Raw genomic sequence first — 22,556 nt, forward strand, 5'->3', positions numbered from 1 at the left:
TGTGGAGGAATGTTTAAACCAAAGGTTGATGGATAGGAAGGGACTGACCATGGGAGGATCTGGAAGAAATAATTTCTGGGTGAGGAATAGCAAACGTGGAAGCCCAAAGAACAAGTTTAGCAAGTCTCAGGACCAGTGGGACCAGCGTGGTGGGAGTGAAGGGGAGGAGACGAGGCTGAGAAGGTGACGTCTGGCTCATGTGGGTCTCTCTGTATCTTAATGACACGGCAAGTAGTAGCACAGGTGGTCACATCTTGTTAGAACAGACCATAATCTCACCTTCTTTAGAACAAGAGTACTCATAAAAGCTCACGTTATATTGGTGTCAGGCACTGTGTTAAGCAACGTCCATGAATCATCTCAGTGATTCCTCACAAACACTTACGAGCTGGGCATTATTTTTATCCTCGTTTTATGGATTTAGACCTCAGGCTCAGTTACCCAAGTTCACACAAGTGCACAAGTGGCAAAACCGGAATTGGAGCCCAGGGAGGCTGACTTCAAGGCAGACGCTTAGTCCCTGAGCAGCAGGGACTGACCCCCTGAAGGCTGCTTGATGGATTCCTTTCTTTTTTTTTAAATTTTTTTTTAAAATTAATTAATTTATTTATTTAGTTTTGGCTGTGCTGGGTCTTCGTTTCTGCGCGAGGGCTTTCTCTAGTTGTGGCAAGCGGGGGCCACTCTTCATCGCGGTGCGTGGGCCTCTCACTATCGCGGCCTCTCTTGTTGCGGAGCACAGGCTCCAGACGCGCAGGCTCAGTAGTTGTGGCTCACGGGCCCAGTTGCTCCGCGGCATGTGGGATCTTCCCAGACCAGGGCTCGAACCTGTGTCCCCTGCACTGGCAGGCAGATTCTCAACCACTGCGCCACCAGGGAAGCCCCTGGATTCCTTTCTTGATGCATATTCCCCTGTTAAAGAAAAACATCTATTGACAACAGAGAGAAAGGGGAGAAACCAGAAGAGGTTTGATGAATGGCATAAATAAGAAGAGCTTTAAATAAAGGCCAGGCATCCATTCACCTTATATCTAATGACTGTTGTAGAGGGCAACTCATCATTGTCAAAACGGAAGCCATTATCTTTGGCCTTCAACTTTCAAAATCCAGCAGTCACGACTAAACTGTTCTGTATTTCCAGGCTGCCACATCTTGGACTTTCTTTCTCAGTGTGACAAACCTGCCAGCTGTGGTTTTCAAAGCCTGTGGCTCCTTCCCCGTCAGCAATATAGCACACCGGTGCTCTGGGCCTGTGCCCTGCTGTCTGCTCTCTAGCTTGCATCGAAAGTCAAGCTGGGACAAGGGACTGTAGCTAAAGAAGGACCTTTACGAGATATGTGATCCATCTACTCTCTTTTAACCTTGACCAACTTTTTATCAACAGGCAGCTACATGTCTGGACTCATAACTCAGCCCCATCAGTATGCCTGAGTTACCATGTGATATCATGGCCTTGGCATTTATATTGAGCAGAGTTATGAGAATTCTTATAAAACATAAATTTCTGCATTTGCTGAAAATCATTGAGAATGTTATCCATTAATATTGTTCAATTGCCTTATTAGTTTCCAAGTGAGAAACTTCCTTTGGAATTTAGTGTTTTGGTGGGCGACCTCTTTATTTCCTTAATTTATTCATTTGATAAGAAAAGCCAGGAAGGGACTTTCCTGGTGGCACAGTGGTTAAGAATCCGCCTGCCAGTGCAGGGGACACGGGTTCAAGCCTTGGTCCGGGAAGATCCCACATGCCGTGGAGCAACTAAGCCCGTGCACCACAACTACTGAGCCTGCGCTCTAGAGCCCGCAAGCCACAACTACTGAAGCCCGCGCGCCTAGAGCCCATGCTCTGTGACAAGGGAAGCCACTGCAAGGAGAAGCCGACGCACTGCAACGAAGAATGGCCCCCGCTTGCCGCAACTAGAGAAAGCCCGCACGCAGCAACAAAGACCCAACGCAGCCAAAAATAAATAAATAAATTTACAAAAAAAGAAAGAAAAACCAGGAAACTCAAACCCACATTGGCATGCCATCACCATAATTATATTAGTGTTGTGCTTAGGTGTTTGCTTTCTGTGACCTTGATATTTTTCCTTTTATTAACCATAGCACATGTATATCCTTTACTGTGTTATCCTAAATCCATCCCACGCCCTTTTATTGGAAAGGAGACAGCCTATATATTAAAAAACAAATGAATTAAATGAAACCATGTGGAAATCAATGTAGATTTGTGTACATTAAATCCCAAATTAGAGAGCCACTAAAATGTAATGTGGTTAGCAATTTCAGTAATGATTTGTTATACATTTCTTTTAAATGCTGAGTTCACATGTTACATTTACAGTATTAGTTAATTTATGTTCAGGTGTTCTGGCCTTACCTATTTCATAATGTGCTTTACATTGCCTAACGTGTGATATAATACTCCCATTGTTACTTTATTTAGTTATCGACCGATTCATTTGATCACTATACAATCTCAGGTGGATATGATGTTAGATGCAGCTTGACAAAGTTGCCATTTGTTTTCACTTCAAATCAATCCCACCTTCTCTCTCTTGCTCTTTCCACTGTCAGTGTCACGCCTATCATCTGCGTCCTGACTATGCAAGGTGAGGTCCTAACCTCAGCATCCCCTTCGAGTCTTGTTAGAATGCAGAATCTCAGGCCCCGCCCCAGGCCTACCGAATCAGACTCCGCATTTTAACAGGATCACCTGGTGATGCATATTCACAGTGAAGTGGTGAGAAGCACTGTTCTCTATTACTACCGCAGCTTGCTCACCTGCTACAGGACATCCTTCTTTATCCTTCAGACCTTTCTTTCTGAAATATAGTTCCCATGATTTATTTTCCCATTGCCTTGCCAGGGCAGGAGGATTCCCTTATTTAAAAGGCATCTGGGTGTTTTTTTAGAAACACAGATTGTCCGGCCTTTTTAATGGATCTGTGGTAGGGCCTAGGAATCTACCGTTTTTTTAACAAGCATCTCAAGAGATTCTGATGATCAGGCAAGTTTAGAAAAAACTGGTTGCATGATGTAAAGTCATCCTCCTTCGCATGGCCTTCAGACCCTCCTCAGTGTGGCCTTTGCCTGTTCCCCACGCCCACCCCACCTACCTTCACTGTCCATTTTCTCATACTACACCTCCTGAAACCCCGGCCTCCCCAGACTTTCTTCCAATACAGGCAGCATTCCCACATGTTAGAGCCTTTGCTAACTTCCCTCCATACGGGATGTACACCTTGAACCCTTTGAGCTCTACGTGGTGGGCTTCTTCCTGGCCTCCCTCAGACACCAGCTCTTTGGGAGAATGCCACTAGCTCATTCTCGTAGTGAGAACTAAGGACTCCCTCCTCCTTACATCACTTTTTGCTTTTTTCCTCTAGTACCTATCCATTCAGCCTAGAATTGTCATCGTGCCCCACTAGCCTAATAAGCCCCTTTGAGAACATGTCTGATTTATCTTTGTGTTGTTTCTACCTCTGCCCGAACTCCCAGTGTATCACTGTACTTTTGCATCATGAGACTCTTAAATAGATATTGGATTGAATGCAGATATACTTTTGAGAGACCGTGTTCCACTCAGCCTCATTTATTAATGGTCCTTAAAGCCACCAATAATTTGAAATGAACAACAATATGTAGATTATTGGATGCTTACTGCATTTTTTTGAAAGGGGGGTTTTACTTACTCAGAGACTCATTGGCCTCTTTTATGGTGGTTTATTTTAGCAAACACCAACCCATTCCACTTTTCGAACAACTGTGGTGCCTGCTTTGCATCCTATTAGCTCTGCCTGCCCTTATCAGGGGCATTCTTCCAGGATTTGCCATTAGTGTTTAAAGAGCTAATGAATTGTTTTGAATTGCTTGGTGCCAGTACTTCTCAGAAAAACATAATAGGAAGATTTTTTATTATTTTTTGTTTTATAGTGTTTTCATATTTTTTATAAAATAGAGCCCTTGTGTAAAAAATAAAGTTATGTTTACTGTCTGCTAGAGTGTTTATACTTCAGACATGTCATAATAATTTGTTCTTTTTGTTTCAGTAATTCAGTACAACTTTAAAAATACTTATTTCCTTCTTACAGGTGGTTGATAGTAAAAGATTCCTTTCTACTATATATGAAACCAGACAGCGGTGCTATTGCCTTCGTCCTGCTGGTAGATAAAGAATTCAGAGTTAAGGTGGGAAAGAAGGAGACGGAGACGAAATATGGACTCCGAATTGATAATCTTTCAAGGTACAAATTGGAAATATTTTTAAAAGATTTCTCTAAAAACAGAGTTTTTCTCCCAACCTTAAGTGAAGAAGATGGTAAAATAATTTAGATGTTAGAAAATTGTTATTTAGAACTCATTCTCAATCAAAAGTGATGAAACTACTTTTCTTTTTGTATATTTTTAAGATGTGAATTACATATGTACACGAGTCAGAATAAATGATCCCATGTGTTGCGACGTGCCTGTTTTAATAAAATATATGCCTGTTTTAACAAAATTGACTACCCAATAATACCAATTTACCAAACAGATAAGGAGTAATAATTCATATTTTTAAAAAGTAAAAATTTACTTTATAAATTGATATCCTTTTATTAACAAAACATGTAAAAAGTGATTTGATTACAAAAATTCTGTTTACATACAGATTTTAAGAAAGATACCTTGAAGGATACTCAACTGTACATTTACTATAGATTTTATTAGCGAGTGTGTGTGTGTTGATAAATGTTTGTTTCTGGAAGACTGTAGTTATACAATATATGTGTGTCTTTATATATACATCTGTCTCTATAAAGTTCAGCCTCATGTATATAGATACTTATAGATATAATTTCTCTCTTTATACACAGACATTAAATATATATATATATATTATATAAATATGCTACTCTTAGTAATATGTTTGCATGTGTGTTTGTGTGTGTGAAAAAAAGTGCTGAACTTCCTGATCTCTGACAATAGAAGGTTCAGGATTGGTTATTGGAAATGTAGTGGTGCTGCCAATAAACCTCCCTCCTGGGAATCCCTGGTGGTCCAGGGGTTAGGACTCTGTGCTCTCAGCTGTCACTGCCCAGGGTCCAGGTTCAATACCTGGTCAGGGAACTAAAATCCCACAAGCTGCGTGGCATGGCCAACAAACAAACAATCAAACAAAAAAAAAACCCGCCTCTCTCCTGGTACTATACTTTCCTGTTTTCTGGGGGACTGTAGAAATCAGGCCACAATTCTCATTGGTCGCTATAACAGTTACTTACTGGCCGTCTTATCTCCATCTCCTATCCTCACTCACTTGCACACCCTTGCCAAATGAATCCATACAGATCCAGGTTTCATCTGCTTCCTCCCTGGTGTAAGTGGTCCTCCTCATTGTATCAAACAAGCCTAAGTTCCTCCATTTACAATCTGAGGCCTTTTATCTCTCTGCCTTTATTGGCAACCCCTCCCTAATACAGCCTTTCAGTTCTATGGAGACGGTTCTCTTCACCATCCCTTCCCACACATTTTTAAATTCCTCTTCACCTTTCTCCTTCCTGTCTCCATGTTTGGAATGGTTATTTTTTTTTTCTTAACTCTGGCTCACATCCTGTGATAAGACCACTGTTTGTCACTATCTCTTCTACAATATCTGTTTCTCATAACTGGTTTTCAGAGGCATTTCAACTCAGTTGGAGTAGTACTATCATGTTGGCTCAAGCCCAGGCACTTTCCATGCCCTCCTGACCTGCCCGCAGAATCCTGTGTCAGCCCTGCGGCGGCGGATGGAGAATGCCTCACTGCTCCCAGCACCACGTCTCACCTCGCCCCTCGCCAACCCGCAGATAAAAGCCAAGCATCAATGTTAGGATGTTTGGACATCCCTAATCTTTATAAATAATTATTTTGGGGTCTGTGAATACAGCCCCTCCCCTGCTTCTCATCAGGATCATTGTATTTCCCCCCAAAGGCAAATTCTCCCTCCTCACTCACAGGGCTTTTATACTGAGGTGGGTTTCTCCCTAAATGGCAGGGAGACCGCTGGCTCCAACACCTTGTTTTCTCTGAACTTCAAATGTGGATAACTTATTCCCACCTCTTGGTGTTACTCACCAATTCTGACATTTGTCATGTAATAACTTTTTATGATCTCCTACTCTGAATTTTTTTTCAGCACTTATAAATCTGTAACCACTTAGGATAGTTTAGTCATTGGCAGTAGAAAAATCCAGGCAATCTGGGTTACATCAGAAGTCATTAATAAGCCACGTTAACCATGGCTGATCCCAAGCTTCCAACTATGTCACTGAGATGCGTTTTCCTGGCCTTTCTCAGCTCTGTCTCCTGGGATCTGCTCCATCCTCAGGCTGGTCCCCTGGTGGTAGCAAGATGGCTGCTTCTTACACTCAAACCAAGTTCAGTGGAAGGGAAAGAGTCTCTTCCTGGCATTTCTGAGCAAGTCCTTGCATTTATTCTCACTTGTTGGGTGGAATTGGCTAATGTCCTCATCCCTGAACCAATCTTTGAGATCAGGGGCTGGAAGATGCCATTTTGTTGGCTTTGGTGGACGCAGAGTAGGGAAGGGAGGCTGAGGGAATGGACACCAGGCAGTCCCAAGGGAAATGTCCTCTACAGGAGCCAACAACTCTCTAACACTTAAATGTAGGACCTCACCTTACGTCTCTTCCGTTGTCCTCCTCACAGTCTAGCACAGCGAGCTCAAGGCCTGTAATAAGTGCCTTTACACAAGTTTGCATAAGTGAATGAGGGAATAAGTAACCTGAAGGTTTGTTTTCGCTACGTTGAATATAGTTTTAAATCCTGCCAAAAATGTTTAAAAATCTGCTTTTTTGATATAGGTAAGGTGCTCTTTGCCTAAAATTTTCAACTTATGTTTGCTGCGGTAACAAAACAAAATGGGACATGTTTAATTCTTAAATTGTTTAAAGAGACAGAACACAGAGTGACCATTCTTTTCCACATTTTGCTTTTCTTTGAAGGACACTGATTTTAAAATGCAACAGCTATAGACATGCTCGGTGGTGGGGAGGGGCTATAGAAGAATTCATCCATAAACATGGCCCCAACTTTCTCAAAGATCATCGATTTGGGTCTTATGCTGCTATCCAAGAGAACACTTTAGCTAAATGGTAAGATCTTTTTGCTCTAAGACAATCACAGTAGTCATAGCATTTAATATTGTAGTGGTCTAAATTCACCTGGAATCAATTTTTGAAGCTGTGAAAAGATATTATGCATTATACTTAACAAGGGCCTTTCTTTATAGGACTACCTGAGCAGCACTTAGTTTTCCACCTTTTGTTTTTATGATTTTTTACAGAGAGCTTTAGATAGCTAGCTTTAGATTTTGAAGTTTGATTTTAAAAGTTAACTTCATACATTTTCTTAATGATGCAAATGGAAAGTTTATTTAAGTCATTAGCCATAATTTAAGAAAGAGAATTTACTTGCCAGGTATTTCTTTTAAATGAAATCCTGCTTAGCATGCTTTTCTACCCATGGATTAGAAACTGGTCTGCTTTCAGTCTCAGAAGAACAACCGTGTGTGAGTTCAACAGGATGGGAGAATTCATCTGACCCCATACAATGATGAGACCAATCAATTTGTTATTCTCTCAGCAGAAAAGAATCAGGTTGCCTACTTCTGTCTATTTACTGTACTTCCTACATAGCAGACAGAAGGTGTTGTTTTCAATCCTTGTTTCCAGTTATACAAAGTAAACTGGTGGTTTTGTAGAAACTCTAGGCAGTGGCTTCCATCTTCTCTTTTGTCATACGATAGATTCCTTTTTTTTTTTTTTTTTTGTTAAAAAAATGAAACAGAAAACTTGTCTTTCAGGTATGTTAATGCCAAAGGATATTTTGAAGATGTGGCGAATGCAATGGAAGAGGCAAAAGAAGAGATTTTTATCACAGATTGGTGGTTAGTATTTGTCCCTGGGGAGTTTGTTTGGCGGTCTCTATGTTTAGGAATATAGAACAGTGTTGTGCTGTTATAGAATTGTACATTAGGAAAGACAGCAGTACTCACAGATGGTTTGGCCAAAGTCTCAACTAATTAATTGTAGTAGCCTCCACTAAAAGATCTTTTCAAAAAACCTGGCACCCATATATATTCTTAAAATATTTAGTTTGAACAGTTTTGTTTTTGTCTTTCCATTTGGAAGCAGATAACCAATATTCATTTTAGTAAAGATTATTTTACAATGCAAATATAGGTGTAGAGGTAATGGAAAATAATCTTCCCTGGGTATCTTTCCTCATCTTGCTGTGCCTGTCATGAGGTCCAATGAATATGCTTCCTCTGAATTGTCCCTTTGAAATTAGAATATTCCCATTTGCCTATTCTATTAAAATATCCATTGTAATGGTTAGCTTTTTTGGAGATGCATCAGGTTTCAACTTTCTAATCCCCTTTAAAATCATCCGTGAGAGTTATTATGTTTATTAAAGCCACTAAAAGTCTTGTACCTAAAACTCATTTAGCTCTTGGGAAATTTTCCTCCTGGAGTGGGTGCAGGCTTTGTAGTCTGACTTTAGTTCCAATTATCCATATGCCTGGATAGTTAAAACCCATTGCAGATGCTAACATTTGCTACAATGGAAATGAAAATGTCTTAAATATGTTTTCCTTCTAAGAACTTAGTTGCTTGAAATGCCCCCTGTTTTTCCCTATCCTGTTTCCTTCCAAATGCTCTCTTGTACTGAACTATGAAAATATCGTCATAATTCATTTCCTCCTAATTCTAGGTTTTGCAGGGAGGGGAGAGTAATTAGGAATGTGAACGCATCTTCTTCTACTGTTTTGCCTCAGTGATGAGGAAATCTATAATTCTAGGGCATACTTTCCCAATTGGCACTATTGACCTTTGGGGCCAGATAATTCTTTATTATGGGGGTGTTGTTCTGTTTGTTGTGGGATGTTTAGAAGCATCAGTATCCCTGGCTTTTATCCACTAGATGCCAGTAGCAAGCTCCCAGTTGTGATAACCAAAATGTCTTCAGCTGTCATCACATGTCCCCTGGCAGGGCACAGTCCCTCTTGGTTGAGAACGATTGATCTAGAGTCAATAGATAGGGTGTGTGATAGTCAGCATGTCTGAGAACCTGTTTATTCTCATGTTTTTGGAGGACCTTAATCTTGGCCTTTATATTCTTGCCAAATTTTGTCTCTTCAGTCAGTTACCAGGAATAAAAGAAAGTTTCATACTTAGAAGCTATCTCTTTGGTTGAATACTTTCTAAACACTTATGAGAGTAGATTGAAGCTTAATGTAGTAGGTATGTTCCTTTAAAAAGTATTTCTGAAAGTTTGACAGGGACATGAAAGAGACTGAAAATAGCATTTCCACTGAGCCCATATTTTCATGTTTTACACAAGCAAATAATATATATTTTGAAGGCTCTGAACACTAAAATATAGACTCATTTAAACATCTAAAGAGATGGAACCTTGAATGTTTTTTTTTCTACTGTCAGCAAGAAAATAAATCAGGAGGTTATTGCTTTTTCGTGACTGCACTAGGATAACATCTTATTACAACACTCTCTTTGAAATAAAACCTTTTCAGGAACTTCCCTCATAACAAGGGAGAAAATACTTGTTGTGCAAGTATGTTGCAAAAGAGAGCATTCAGAAACTTTATCAAACCCTGATATATCTGGGTCTGAGAGAGTGAAAAGCATAGTGAGAAGGTGCACATGACTTTTAGAAGTTTCCAGTCTAATTCAAGAGACATCATATACATGAGTGAAAACTGTGTTAATCTGTTTCTAAAACAATTAGTATGCAACCAAAGGCAGATTTAGCAAAATGAGAAGCAACCTGGGACCTAGAAGCTCTTAGTTTCTTTATTTGTTAATTCATTTAACCGTCCATCTTTTCATTTGTTAATTTATTCACTCATTCATTCCAGAGCTATTTAGTGAGCAGCCTCTATGACGGCTACTGAAGGAGGCCACATGTACAGAAAGATGAAAGAGAAGCAGACCCTACCCTGGAACAATAGAGAGTCAGGAAGTCATGTGTAGAACAATGGATTAGGGCAGTGACTGAGCCTGCAGGAGCTGTGGAAGCTTCAACGGACAGAATGCTGGCCTGAGTCCTGGGTGATGGAGCTGTCCAGTTGAAGACAGTGAATGTTTTTGACAGAGGGATAACCAGGACAAAGGCATAGAGGGGTGAGAGGGCACAGCAATTTTGGAGGAAGGTAGAGGTCGTAAACAGCTTAAGCATAGCATTCTTTGGGATGGTGGGTGGAGATAGCATTCAAAAGACGGGTTAGGGCCAAATTGTGAAGGGCCCTTCATGAGCTGCTAAAGAGTTTGCATCCTTTGAACACTGGAGTCCTTTGAACTCCAGTGCAGTCCCTTGAACACTGGGAATCAGTGAACATTTTTAAGCATGGGAATTTTAATCAAATTTGTTTTCTAAAAGGGACCATTTTGGTTATAGTGTAGAAGATGAATTGAACAGTGGTCATAGAGACCATCTAGCGAGTTATTGCTGTGGTCCAGGAGAGGAATGGTGAGAGTCTCTGCTCAGACCACCTTAGGGGCCTTACTATTACTAACTCGGGACAAGTCATATTCACCTTTATAAGGGGTCATTTCTAAGGCATAGTTGAGTAACATTAAGTAGCTACTATTTGTTGAATTCTTACTAAACACCAGGGACTGTGTTATAGATGAGAAAAGTGAGGCTCAGTGGGGCCGATTAGGAAACTGCCCGTAGCCACGCGGTCTGTACGTGCTGGTGCTGGCTTGGATCCAGTGTGTCTGCTCTAGTGCCCACATGTCACGGAGCTGCCTCTCCCAGGAGCCGACTGCACCGCATGGTGTGCGAGATCCCTTTTAGCTCTGACATTTTTTAAGTGCAGATTGGATTTTTTTAAGGTGCTGGATAAAGTAATAATCAGATTTGGGTAGATTTAGTCAGAAGAAATTTTCTGAAGAGGTAAATTCTAAGGTAGGCTGTCAGGTTAGAAGAGAGAATGATTCGTTAAACAGCCCAGACTATCTGAAAATTAAGGTGAAGAGTAAATCCTAGCTAGAAGTTGGAGGTATCAAAAGAGGTAGTTTCTGTGTAAAGATGAGTGAGCATTCCTCACTTGTTTCTCTGTATCTACCAGGAGAACATGTCTCATATGTCTTTTCTGTGCTTGGTGCTACTTCACGTCCCCCTGTGAACTACCCAGTGTTCCCTGGAGCGAGTCCTAGAATGAGGCTGGGTGCCAAGATGTGGCTTCCAGTCCGTTGCTTTAACTTAGGACGGATGTACAAAGCGTGGCGTAGATCAGCTTTCCTCTGGATGATGGTGACTCTCATTCCCACTGGTCAGCAGGGATGTTTGGAGCACGTGTGTTGAGTCTTTGCCTAGATTGGTTCTCTGCCTGGCCTGTCGGTGGTGAGGGTGCAGGTGGGGTCTGCCACAGTGTCTGTACTGAGTCCATGCATTAAACAGGCCAGAGACAGACTGGATTAGTAAAACTGGAGAAAAAGAAGAAAAACAATAAACAAAGATATTTAAAGGGGGAGTTTATCAGAGGAAGGGGAACAGAAACAAGGTCTCCTTTGGGCTGGAGACAAAGGCTATAAAGTGAAAAACAGACTCAACATTTCATTTGGACTGGCTCACAAGCTAAGACTATTCTAAGTAGGAGACACATTTAAGTTGATTTTATTGTTATGTTTTTCAAATGGTGGGTTGCGACTCTTTAGTAGTTATTTATTAAAAGAACTGGGCTTCCCTGGTGGCACAGTGGTTAAGAATCCTCCTGCCAATGCAAGGGACACGGGTTCAAGCCCTGGTCCGGGAAGATCCCACATGCCGTGGAGCAACTAAGCCCGTGCGCCACAACTACCGAGCCTGCGCTCTAGAGCCTGTGCTCCGCAACAAGAGAAACCACCGCAATGAGAAGTCCACGCAGCGCAACAAAGAGTAGCCCCCGCTCGCTGCAACTAGAGAAAGGCCATGCTCAGCAACGAAGATCCAACGCAGCCAAAAATAATAAATAAATAAAAGAAATTTATTAAAAAAAAAGAATTTAGTGGGTTATGTTCAGAATTTTATTAAAATAATGAAATAGGATAAGAAAAGGAAGGAAATAAGAGAAAGGCAAGTTGCAACTTAAGTGGCAGTAAGGGTTATTAGTTTGTGAAATTTTTATTTCAGTAGTCAGTAGAAGACTGATTGATAGGAAGGTAGATAGATAGATAGATAGATGAAAATATTGGGGTGGATTCATAATGTATTCCTGTGGATTATGACCCAAAAAGTTCAAAAGCCTCTGACTTTCAACAGGGTTGGCAAACTTTTTCTGTAAAGGGCCAGATAGTAAATATTTTAGGCTTTTCAAGTCACATACATACAGTCTCTGATGTATATTCTTCTTTGTGTGTGTGTGTATGTGTGTGTGTGTGTGTGTGTGTGTGTGTGTGTGTGTGTGTGTGTTTAATAACCCTTTAAAAATGTAACAGCCATTCTTAGCTCATGGGCCATACTAAAACAGGCGATGGACCAGATTTGGCTCATGGAACACAGTTTGCTAACCCTTGTCTTAGAAAGTAGATTCAAGTTACTGTATTATATCAATACTAGGAGTTAAGTATATGGTTAACATGAGAAACTGTCAATCTGTTTTCCAAAGTGCTTGTACTAGCAATGTATGAGAGTTTCATCCCTCCTCATCATTGCAAGCACTTGGTACTGTTAGTCTTTTTTAATGTTAGCCATTCCAAAGGGTATGTAGTAGTCTCTCACTGTGTTTTTAATTTGCATTAACAATGTCTTTTCATGTTAAGCATATTTTCCTGTGACTTTTGGACATTTGTTTAGCTTTTTTGGAAACATATTCAAATCTTACTTTTCTTTTTTTGTTGGATTGTTTTCTTATTACTAAACTGTAGAAGAACTTTATACAGTCTAGCTACAATTTGCTCCACTTCATTCTGGCCTCCATGTTTTCTGATGAGAAATTCGTGGTCATTTTGAATCATTGTTCCCCTCTTAAATAATGCATTGTTTTTCTTCTGAGTGCTTTCAACATTTTCTTCCTGTCTTTCGTTTTCAGCAGTTTGATTATGGTATTTGAATTTATCCTGTTTGGAGTTCACTGAGCTTCTTGAATCTGTAGGTTTATATCATTCATCATATTTGAGAAATTTTCAGCCATTTTTTCTTCAAACTTTTTTCCTGCATTTCCCTCTTTCTCCTCTTTTGCTGAGTCTCTGATGACACAAATTGTGTCTTTTAGTATTGTCCCACAAGTCTCTGAGGCTCTGTTAATTTTTTTCAATCTTTTCTTTGTTATTCAAATTGGATAATTTCTCTTTATCTGTCTTTAAGTTCACTGATTCTTTCCAACATTTATTTCATTTTGGCATTGGCATTTGTTGAATGTCTTTCCTGCAAATGGAGATTTTTCTGATTTTTTGTATGCTAAGTAATTTTTTACTGTATTCTGGAAGTTTTGAATATTATGACTCTGGGTCTTGTTTAAATCTTATAGAGAACGTTGATATTTCTGTTTTAGCAGGAAACTGGCCCATTTGGGTTCATGCAGAATGTTCCAACCAGTCTTCTATCTGTGTGTTTTTAATGTCAGTTTTGTTTTCAAAGCCTTTGCAGTGCTGTTTAGATCTGCCCCCCCCATGTGCTCCACCTAGTGGCCAATTTGGTCAGTGGTCTATTTCTTATTTCAGTTTTCAAATTCTTTGGCATAATATTAGGACCAAACCCATGCATGGGCAGCTTAGGAGTGAGCTAGAAATTCATAAACAACTTTATAGCATTGCTTTTCTGAGCTCCTCTCTCTCCATGGTATACCCACTCCTTATGGGTTGCCTGTGGCTTCCCTTTTTAGTCCTCTTGCTAGAAAGAGGCTTTATTTACCCTGCTCTGCCACACACTTTCTTCAGTGACACTTTGTGTCCAGAGCCAAGCAATGGATATTTATATTTTCCTCTTGGAACCACAGCTCTTCCATTGGAGAGGAAAGTTCCATTTCCTCATTTTTGATGCCTGTGGCCCCCTCCCTGCTACCCCTATCACTGTCAGGAAATCCCACTCTTCCTCCTCAAGCCTGAACTAGAGGACTTCTGAGGCTCTCTCTACCAGTGCCAATGCCCATTTCCAGGTTCTCCCTCCCAACTGAGAAATCACAGGGAAAAGAATGGTAAAATCACCACTGGTTAGACAGTATGTCAAATTTTTTCTTCTTTCTCAGTATTGAGTCTTCCAATTCATAAACACTGTATATCTCTCCATTTTTTTAGATCTTATTTAAATTTTCTCATCAGTGTTTTGTACTTTCCATATACAGGTCTTGCACTTATCACTAAGTAACTCGTGTTTTTTTTATGTTATTGTAAATGGTATTTTTAAAAATTCATGTTCCAATTGTTTACTGCCAGCATATGGAAATGCAATTGATTTTTTTATATTGATCTTATTTACTGCAGTCTTGCTTAGTTCACTTACTAGTGTGAATAGCTTTTTTGTAGATGCCCTAGGATTTTTCCCATAGATGATCTTGTGATGTGTGAATAATGACAGTTTTCCTTTTTCCTTAATAATCTGCATGCCTTGTATTTCTTTTTTTCTTTTTCTTTCTTTTTTTTGCTTATTGCATTGGCTAGCATCATCAGTAAAATGTTGAATAGAAGTGATGAGAACGGACATCTTTCTTGTTCTCAGTCTTAGAAGAAAAGCTTTCAATCTTTTATTATATGCTATAGGTAGATTTTTTTTAATAGGTGCCTTTTATTACTTTGAGGAAATTCCTTCCTATTTATAATGTATTGAGAGTTTTTATTCTGAATGGGTATTGAATTTTGTCAAGACTTTTTTCTGCGTGTATTGAAATGACCATTTTTTTCTTTTTTTCTGTTAATGTGCTGAATTGCATTGATTGATTTTCAACTTTTAAACCAAGTTTGCATTCTTAGAAATAACCCCACTTTGTCATGATCTGTTATCCTTTTTATAAGTTGTGATGTTTTGGTAAAGATTTTTACCTCTATGATCGTAAGGAATATTGTACTTAATTTTTTTCTTTTCTTGGATTGTCTTTGTTTGGTTTTGGTATTAGGATAATGCTAGCCTCATTGTATGAGGTGGTATTTCCCCTGCCTTTGTTTCCTGAAAGAGTTTGGGTAGGATTGATATTATTTCTTCCCACTTAAATAAGAAATCTAAAATAGTCAAACTCCTTTTTTCTGTTTTAATCTAGCTAGTTTGTCAATTTTATTAATCTTTTCAAAAAGCTAGATTTTGGTTCATTGAGTTTTGTCTACTGTTGTTCTGTTTTATATTGCATTGAGTTCCATTCTTGTCTATTATTCCCATCCTTCTTCTTACTTTTTCTTTTTTTTTTTTTAAATCTTTATTGAATTTGTTACAATACTGCTTCTGTTTCGGTTTTTTGGCTGCAAGGCATGTGGGATCTTAGCTCCCCAACCAGGGATCGAACCCGCACCCCCTGTATTGGAAGGCGAAGTCTTAACCACTGGACTGCCAGGGAAGTCCCTTCTTACTTTTTCTTAATTTATTCTTTTTTTCTGTCTTCTTAAGATGGAAGCTCTGATCATCGATTTTAAGCTTTTTTTCTCATACAAGCATTTACAGCTATAAAATCTTCTAAAAGGAGCATTTACTTAGAAGCACATTTCAACATCTCTGAAGTCATAATACATCATACACTCAATAACATCTTACAGTTATAGCTGTCATTATTTTTTCTTTCTTAGTGATACACACAGTAATGATGCATCTTACAGTCATTGGTGTCCTAAACTCAATGAAATGTATTACACAATTCTTTTGAATTTTGCTTAGCTAATAATTACTTAGTAAAGATGTTGACATAATGATGCTTGTGGGTCATAGCTATTCTCTCCTTGCCTTTGTTTATACTTTGTTTATAGCATGACTGTCAGTTTTTATAGTCTGTCTATTTTTATCTTTTCATGTATTATCCTCAAAATCCAGGTCTCCTTGAGAGCCTGCTTAAGATTCTCCAAAGCATCTAATAGAATACGCTGCATACAGGGTACACAATGCTTTTAGATTTAAAAAAAAAAGATGATAAAGACTTAATTGCAGAGTACAGACCTGAAAATGGCCCCAAAACTGAAGCCCTCCGAGCCCATAGTTAATGTGTACATCAAAAATTGCAAGTGTATATATGTTGTTGGGTGTGTCCTACTTTCAGTGAACTAGCAGTGCCCAATGACACACTTTTCTATTTAAAACAGATCTGTTTTTAATTCATCTTAGATCTTTTCCTATCAGTTGCTGCATTTTTTTTGTTTGTTTGAGTTGTGTCCTATTCTAAACGAAATATGTTAATATTTATACTGTACACACCCTTCTATTTGTCTGTTTTCTTATTTATCTTACCCAATATGAGTTTCTTTAGATACTTTTTTTCTCTGGGTTTTTATTTTCTTTAACTGAATGAAACAGAGTGTAAAATCATTTCTTTTAATCTCTTTAGCTCCTTAAAACCCTGTTGTTTTCACATGCATAGAAGACTCCCTGGCTAAGCCAGTATTCCACCCTAGTATTCTGTAAGGCTTTGATCCTTACACAGTCTACCCGACTCCTCCAGGTCTAGCATTTCAGTGGATGAAATTTTCTTTATTGTTTTTTTTGTTTGTTTGTTCTTCCCATTATAGAGGAGGTACACTACTTACCAGTTGAACTCAGGCAATAATTTTGAACACACCCCCAAGAGAAAGAGTGACTCCTGTACTGTGCTGCTTGTGGCACTACTAAGGAGAAGAACCCAGGGGTCCATTCTCACACTGGGAAAAGTTCATCTATCAGCAAACCTGCCTTCTTCCCTGATCAGAAAGCCCCAGGTTCCCATGGACACTGCTTGGTATAGGAAGTCAGTGTTCATATTTATCTATTAGAACACTTTTGGCCTAGGTTGCTAGAATTCTCAACTAAAGGTGGCTTACACAATGAGGATTTGTCTCATTGAATGAGAAATCTAAAATTAGGCGGTACTAAAGTTGGTGAAGTAATCCAGTGATTTCAGGGTTCTGGGTTTGCCCTTAAATTTCCATTTGGCTCCACCTGTCTAAGCATCACACCCCCATACAACATCCATCCTAGAGCCGCTTTTCCTGGGGGGTTTTTTTTGTGTGTGCGTGTGTCTCTTCCTCTCATCAGAGAAAGAACTTTTCCATTAACCCCTTGTGTACCTCCTCGTATATCTCATTGTACAGGATTGTGTTATTTTGTGCTGGAGCTGCACAGGAGTCTGGGAAAGCAATTATTTAGAATATTCACATTCAGTCATGGGAAGTGGGCTCTGACAGCAAGGAAGCAGAAGGTGGACAGTCAATAGTATCTGCAAGTGTGTCTATGTATGATGTGTGAGTAAGACAGAGAAATTGAAATTGACATTTTTGGGGTAAAGGCTGCTGTTCCCATATGAAGTTGTACGTGGACTCATAGTGGAACTTTGGATGACCTGCCACAGTGGAGGATGGTGATGGCATTTGAGCTAAAATTGCCTCTGCTTCCTATGACACAATCAGAACTTTATATTTTGTTTTAGTTTCTTGAAATCTTGGTTTCATGATTTCAGGTTGAGTCCAGAAATCTTCCTGAAACGTCCAGTGGTTGAAGGAAATCGTTGGAGGTTGGACTGCATTCTTAAGCGAAAAGCAGTATGTACTTTCCTAACAAATGCTGATGTAATTTTTTAAAAGTTTATTGCCTCTGAAATGCCTTTTTTTCCCCAAAGCCCTTCATATACACTTATAACTTTTTTCTTTAGAGCTTGACAAAAAGTAGAATACTTACTGTTTTCAAGTTCATTTGGTTCTGATTTTTTTCCCATTACTTTTGAATCATAAATATTTTTACCTAATTCACAGCGTGGATTATATTACCAACTCTAATTTTTTGTTTTTTAATCAGTTGTAGGCAGCTGATTTGTTAGGCAAAACATTGTAATAAAATTTCATCATTGAGTAATAAATGATGAAATGAAACGTAGAATTTTATTTATTTATTTGTCATTATTTTGTCATTTGAGCAAAATTCAGAGTCATCTGAGAATGATTTCAGTCAGATGGGGTCAAGCTGATGTTGAAGCATGTCAAATGGAAGGACATAAAGAATTGGTGGTTCCAGTTTTGGGACAGTTCATGGTAATAGTGTGAAATAGTGTGACCCTGTAGATCCTGGGTGAGCATTGAGTGTGCTTTTTTTGTTATAAAAAGTAAACAACTGAAGCAGTATAGGCTCACCAAAGACTACTTTACATTCATATTGCTAATGAAATTTTTTATGTGGTTGGTCCTCAACCGAGTTAAATTAAGTTGAATTAGAATAGTTGAATTAAGTTCAATTTATTATTAATCATGTCCAAATTAGGGAGTGCTAGTAGCCTTTTTACTATTATTTGAAACTGTCTTAATTTTTAGAATTCTGTCATTAAACATTCTAGCAGATTTGTAGGTCCTAAGTAATTGGGGTTAGTATCAATATTTTCTATTTCTCACAGCCATCACTTATTTCGTTTTTTCCATCCTCTACATTCCACTACCCCTTTCCCACTCACCTTTCCTCCTTCTTTCAATGTCTTTTCCCCATGCCTTTAGTTTAGGATATCTGGGGATAGTATAGGCAGACCTCACTGTTGATATTAAAGGCAAAAGAAGTTGATTGTCTTTACTTCAGACACATGTTCTGCCAAACAGCATCATTTTCAAGGCTAGTCTAATCTGTTGTCTCAACAGACTTCCATTCACAAAATTGGAAATTCTGGTCTTGAAAAGCATTATTTGCATATTCATTAGATACCCATCATACATTTACTGTGTCTTCTCTGAGCCTGGTACTACACTAATTACTAAGGATGCCATGTGTGTGAATAGTATTCCATCCCCACCCGTGGAGGGCTTGCTGAAGGATTCATATCCTGGGCTTAGTCCTAGCCTTACCAAACATCTTTCTACATATTGAATGGGCTATAACTTTCTCCATGTTTCTCTCCGTGAAATGGCAGCTTTCCCATTTCTCCTCGAAAAGTAAACTCCAGAAACTCCATTCTAATAAGTTTTTCCAGCCTTGCCTAGCGATCATCAATCATAACAGAAAATCCTCTCCTTATAGTACTTATCCGATACTTTACTCTTTTAGGTTTCAAATTAACATGTTTTTGTTGAATGCCTCTTACGTGCAGGGCACTTGGCTAATCACATGGGAATGTACAAAAATAAAAGACTCGATTCTTGACCTGAAGGAGCTTAAAAATCTACACAAGAGTCAGCTGGGTACAGAGACAGTGGCAAGATTCAAAGCAGGAGGGAGAGCATTGGGTAGGTCTGATGTGGAAGCCCCTCACAACCTGAGGAATTTAGGGCATTTGGTATGAACCAGAAATTTTAAAAGAAGAGCTTTCTAGGTATAGGAAGTGTGATGAGGAAACATGCTGGATGCAGGAATTCATAAGGCCTTGTCAGTCACAGCAAGGTGACAAAGTTGATGACACCTGAGTGTTAGCATAGGTAGGATGGGGGATCAAGCTGGAAAGGCAGTAGGGATGTGGAGGCTTTGTGAGTCAAGCCAGTGGTTTGCACTTTACGGACGACAGTGGGGAACCACTGTGGGGGGGTATGATGGAAGAAGGGTGATCTGATGAAAATGGTGTGTTGGGACGGTGAATCTGGTAGTAGGAGGAAGTGGGAAGAACCCAGAGTCAGAGAGCTACATTTTAGATCACGTGCGTGTGAGGTGCCTACAGGACATCTAAGTACACTCCAGAAAGCTAGTTGCCAGATCAGGGCTCAGGAGGCAGGTCCTGCAAACCTGGTCGTCCATTTCATGGTAGCTGGCGTGTGTTTGTTTATTCCCCTCAGCATATCTGTCCAGGTCCCTTTTCTGTCACTATCATGGCTTCTCTTTGCTTTTACGGCCCATGAATCCTGTGAGGTACCAGGTGAATACCATGACCAGGTAAATAGTGCTGCCCGATAACCGTGCTTTGTTTGTTTCAATTTCATCTGCTTTTTGAAACTTGTAATTTTTAAATTGCCTGAAATGGTTTTTTTAATTTCCTAAGGAAATAGTAATACTATTAAATATTAATTTCTCATGGTACATTTAAGAGAATTGCTCTTCCTTAATCCAGTTACACAATATTATTAAATTTTTAACATTCAGATCATTCCAGATTGACATTTCATACACTCATAAACACTGCTTGACATAAATAATTTAGTTTCTGAAAGCCACTAGCTTCACAAAGTACTGGGTTTAAAATAGCATTTCTTCTTGCATTAATGGGTCCCAGAGGTCCACAAGGTTGATTGAAATGAATTATTTTTTTCTTCTATCTGATTGTGCAGATCTTTGGGGAGAAATTTAGTGTCTCTACCTTGTAGCCAACATATAGGCAAACATTTCTTTTAATGGATGTTTCTTAGGGGGAAAATACAATATTTTGTTTCTCTGGTAATAGCCAAGTTGATATTTTCCTGTTTCTCTGGCCTTCTGATATGCAATGTCATCATTTAAAATAGTGTAAGCCAATGTTGAGAGGCAGACTGCTTTAACTCAAAGCAGCATCCCAGGGTTTTCACAGTTCTGCATTTATTGCACTAAGAGGTGAGATAAGTTGCATCATAGTTATCGTAACTGCATCCCTGTATCCAATTTGTATATTTTAACCTTAGAAATATGTGGTATTTCTGATGAGACTTGCACCAAAAGATTCTTCAAGTGCAGCCACCTAGAGACTTAACAGAACCTAGGTTCTCAGGGAGGATTTTGTCGTCAGGTTAATTTCTTTCTGTCCTGGGCCACAAAGCACATTCTAGAGTTGCAGTCAGTGACCAACAGGAGGGAAAGATGTCCAGGTTTGTCAAACGAGATGAATAATCACATCACTGCAGAGAAAAATCAAAGGGAATCTTACCAAAATGGTGGGCTAGAAGGGCATGGCAGGGAAGGAGGGAAGGGATCTTCAACCTTAAGGACTGTGCTTTGAACAAAACTGGCTTTAAAAAAAGGCACATGAGCATGTGTGCTCTTACATCCCAGTGCTGCTTGCATTTAAATGGTGAGGATACGATTTTGTTTTTATCCTTTACTTTGCATGTTCCTAAAATATCGCACACCTCCTCCACCTCCCATCCCCCCCCCTCCACCGGGGAAGCTCTTGACAAGTGATGATCCTGGAGATGTGTTAGCTAAGCTATCTTTAGGCAATGGACAAACTTAGCTACATTTAGAAAATACTTTGACCACAGTGCTTGAACAATCAGAGAAAAAGCTGGCTCAGAAGCAAAGTCTCTTGATTTCAACTATAAAAGATGTTTATTTTTCATTTTCTTCACATGCATTTGTATGTGTAAAGCACCTAAAAATTCCTACTGTTAATAGTATTATGTCTGCTCTACTTGCTTAAAAACTAATCAGAAAAGAGGATAGAACTTTTATCTTTTTAAATTCAGGTGTCATAAAGTTTATTCTGTGGAATCCTTGGGTTAGTTGACTTCAGCAGAGATAAGAAACATGGCATAGAAATGTAAGAAGCACAGTCAAGTCCAGGCTATTTGTTTTCCTACTTCCCCTATTAATACTTTTCTTCTGAGCAAAAAGTAATTTCCCCTGGGATCACTAAAAGGCATTGGTAAAACATTGGATACTTCAAAAGTGTATTTTTGAAATTACAGAATTAACATCAGTCCTTTTTTTTCTAATTTGGCTTTCATTTTGCACAAATATTTCCCATATTTTGTATAAGTCTGCACTATTATGGCCCAACAAATGCCTTCATTCCCAAGGGACGTATTTTGCTTTGCCCTTTATAGTTTAGAGTTTATGGCAGTCTTGTAATGCCTTGACCAAAAGAAGGGGAATTTATTGCTTTATTATCAGAGGAATCTTGTCACTAATTAACTGTTTATTGTGGACATGGACGTAAGTAAATAATTGTAAACCAGACTACATAAAAATGAACTTTTTATATTTAATTACTTCCTTATTAGTCATTTCTATTTAAGCTAAAATGACTTAAAAGTCTCTATCCTATTTCCTACAGAGTTATTTATTTCAATGTGAAAAGACACAGTATAGAAGAAAATGTCAGGTATTAATAGATGGAGGATAATGCTATAATCCATTAGCATTAAAATCTCTGTTATTTAAAAAATCCATTAGTTATGCAGATAAATGGAAAATTGTTAAGATTCAGGCCAGTTCCTAATTTTCAGTTACTGTACTTCATGGGTAATAATCTCATAAGCCTAAGAAGCAGAATTTCATCCACTTAAAACAAATGAACTGTGATGAAAGATGTCAGGTGTAACGTTCTATAATTTAGGTTGAAATTGGGGGTCTTAAACTTTATATTATGTCATTCAATGGGAGGCTATTTGTTTAACTGCTATTCAGTGCTGAATCCTAAAATATTCAAATAGCAAAGTAAATCTGAATAGTAGAGGAGAAAAATAAAATAATGTTCTAGTTTTCATTTAGAGTGCTCACTGGCCAGATCATTAGAAATTAATCTGTTCATTTCCTGCCTGC

At 38.9% G+C, this 22,556-nt stretch overlaps 1 protein-coding gene across 7 annotated transcripts in view; it reads left to right on the forward strand.

The window, feature by feature from the left end:
- The window catches only part of PLD1 (phospholipase D1), a 225,372-nt gene that overhangs the window by 120,369 nt on the left and 82,447 nt on the right, over window positions 1–22,556 (forward strand). For all 7 annotated transcript variants that reach the window (XM_082393917.1, XM_082393915.1, XM_082393916.1 and 4 more), the window contains 4 exons: window positions 4,091–4,243; window positions 6,980–7,129; window positions 7,840–7,923; window positions 17,602–17,683. In XM_082393917.1, the coding sequence (XP_082250043.1) occupies window positions 4,091–4,243; window positions 6,980–7,129; window positions 7,840–7,923; window positions 17,602–17,683 (469 nt within the window). The remainder of the gene's footprint in view (window positions 1–4,090; window positions 4,244–6,979; window positions 7,130–7,839; window positions 7,924–17,601; window positions 17,684–22,556) is intronic.

This window comes from Balaenoptera borealis (assembly GCF_965194805.1).
Source record: "Balaenoptera borealis genome assembly, chromosome: 5".
NCBI classification, from domain to species: Eukaryota; Metazoa; Chordata; class Mammalia; order Artiodactyla; family Balaenopteridae; genus Balaenoptera; species Balaenoptera borealis.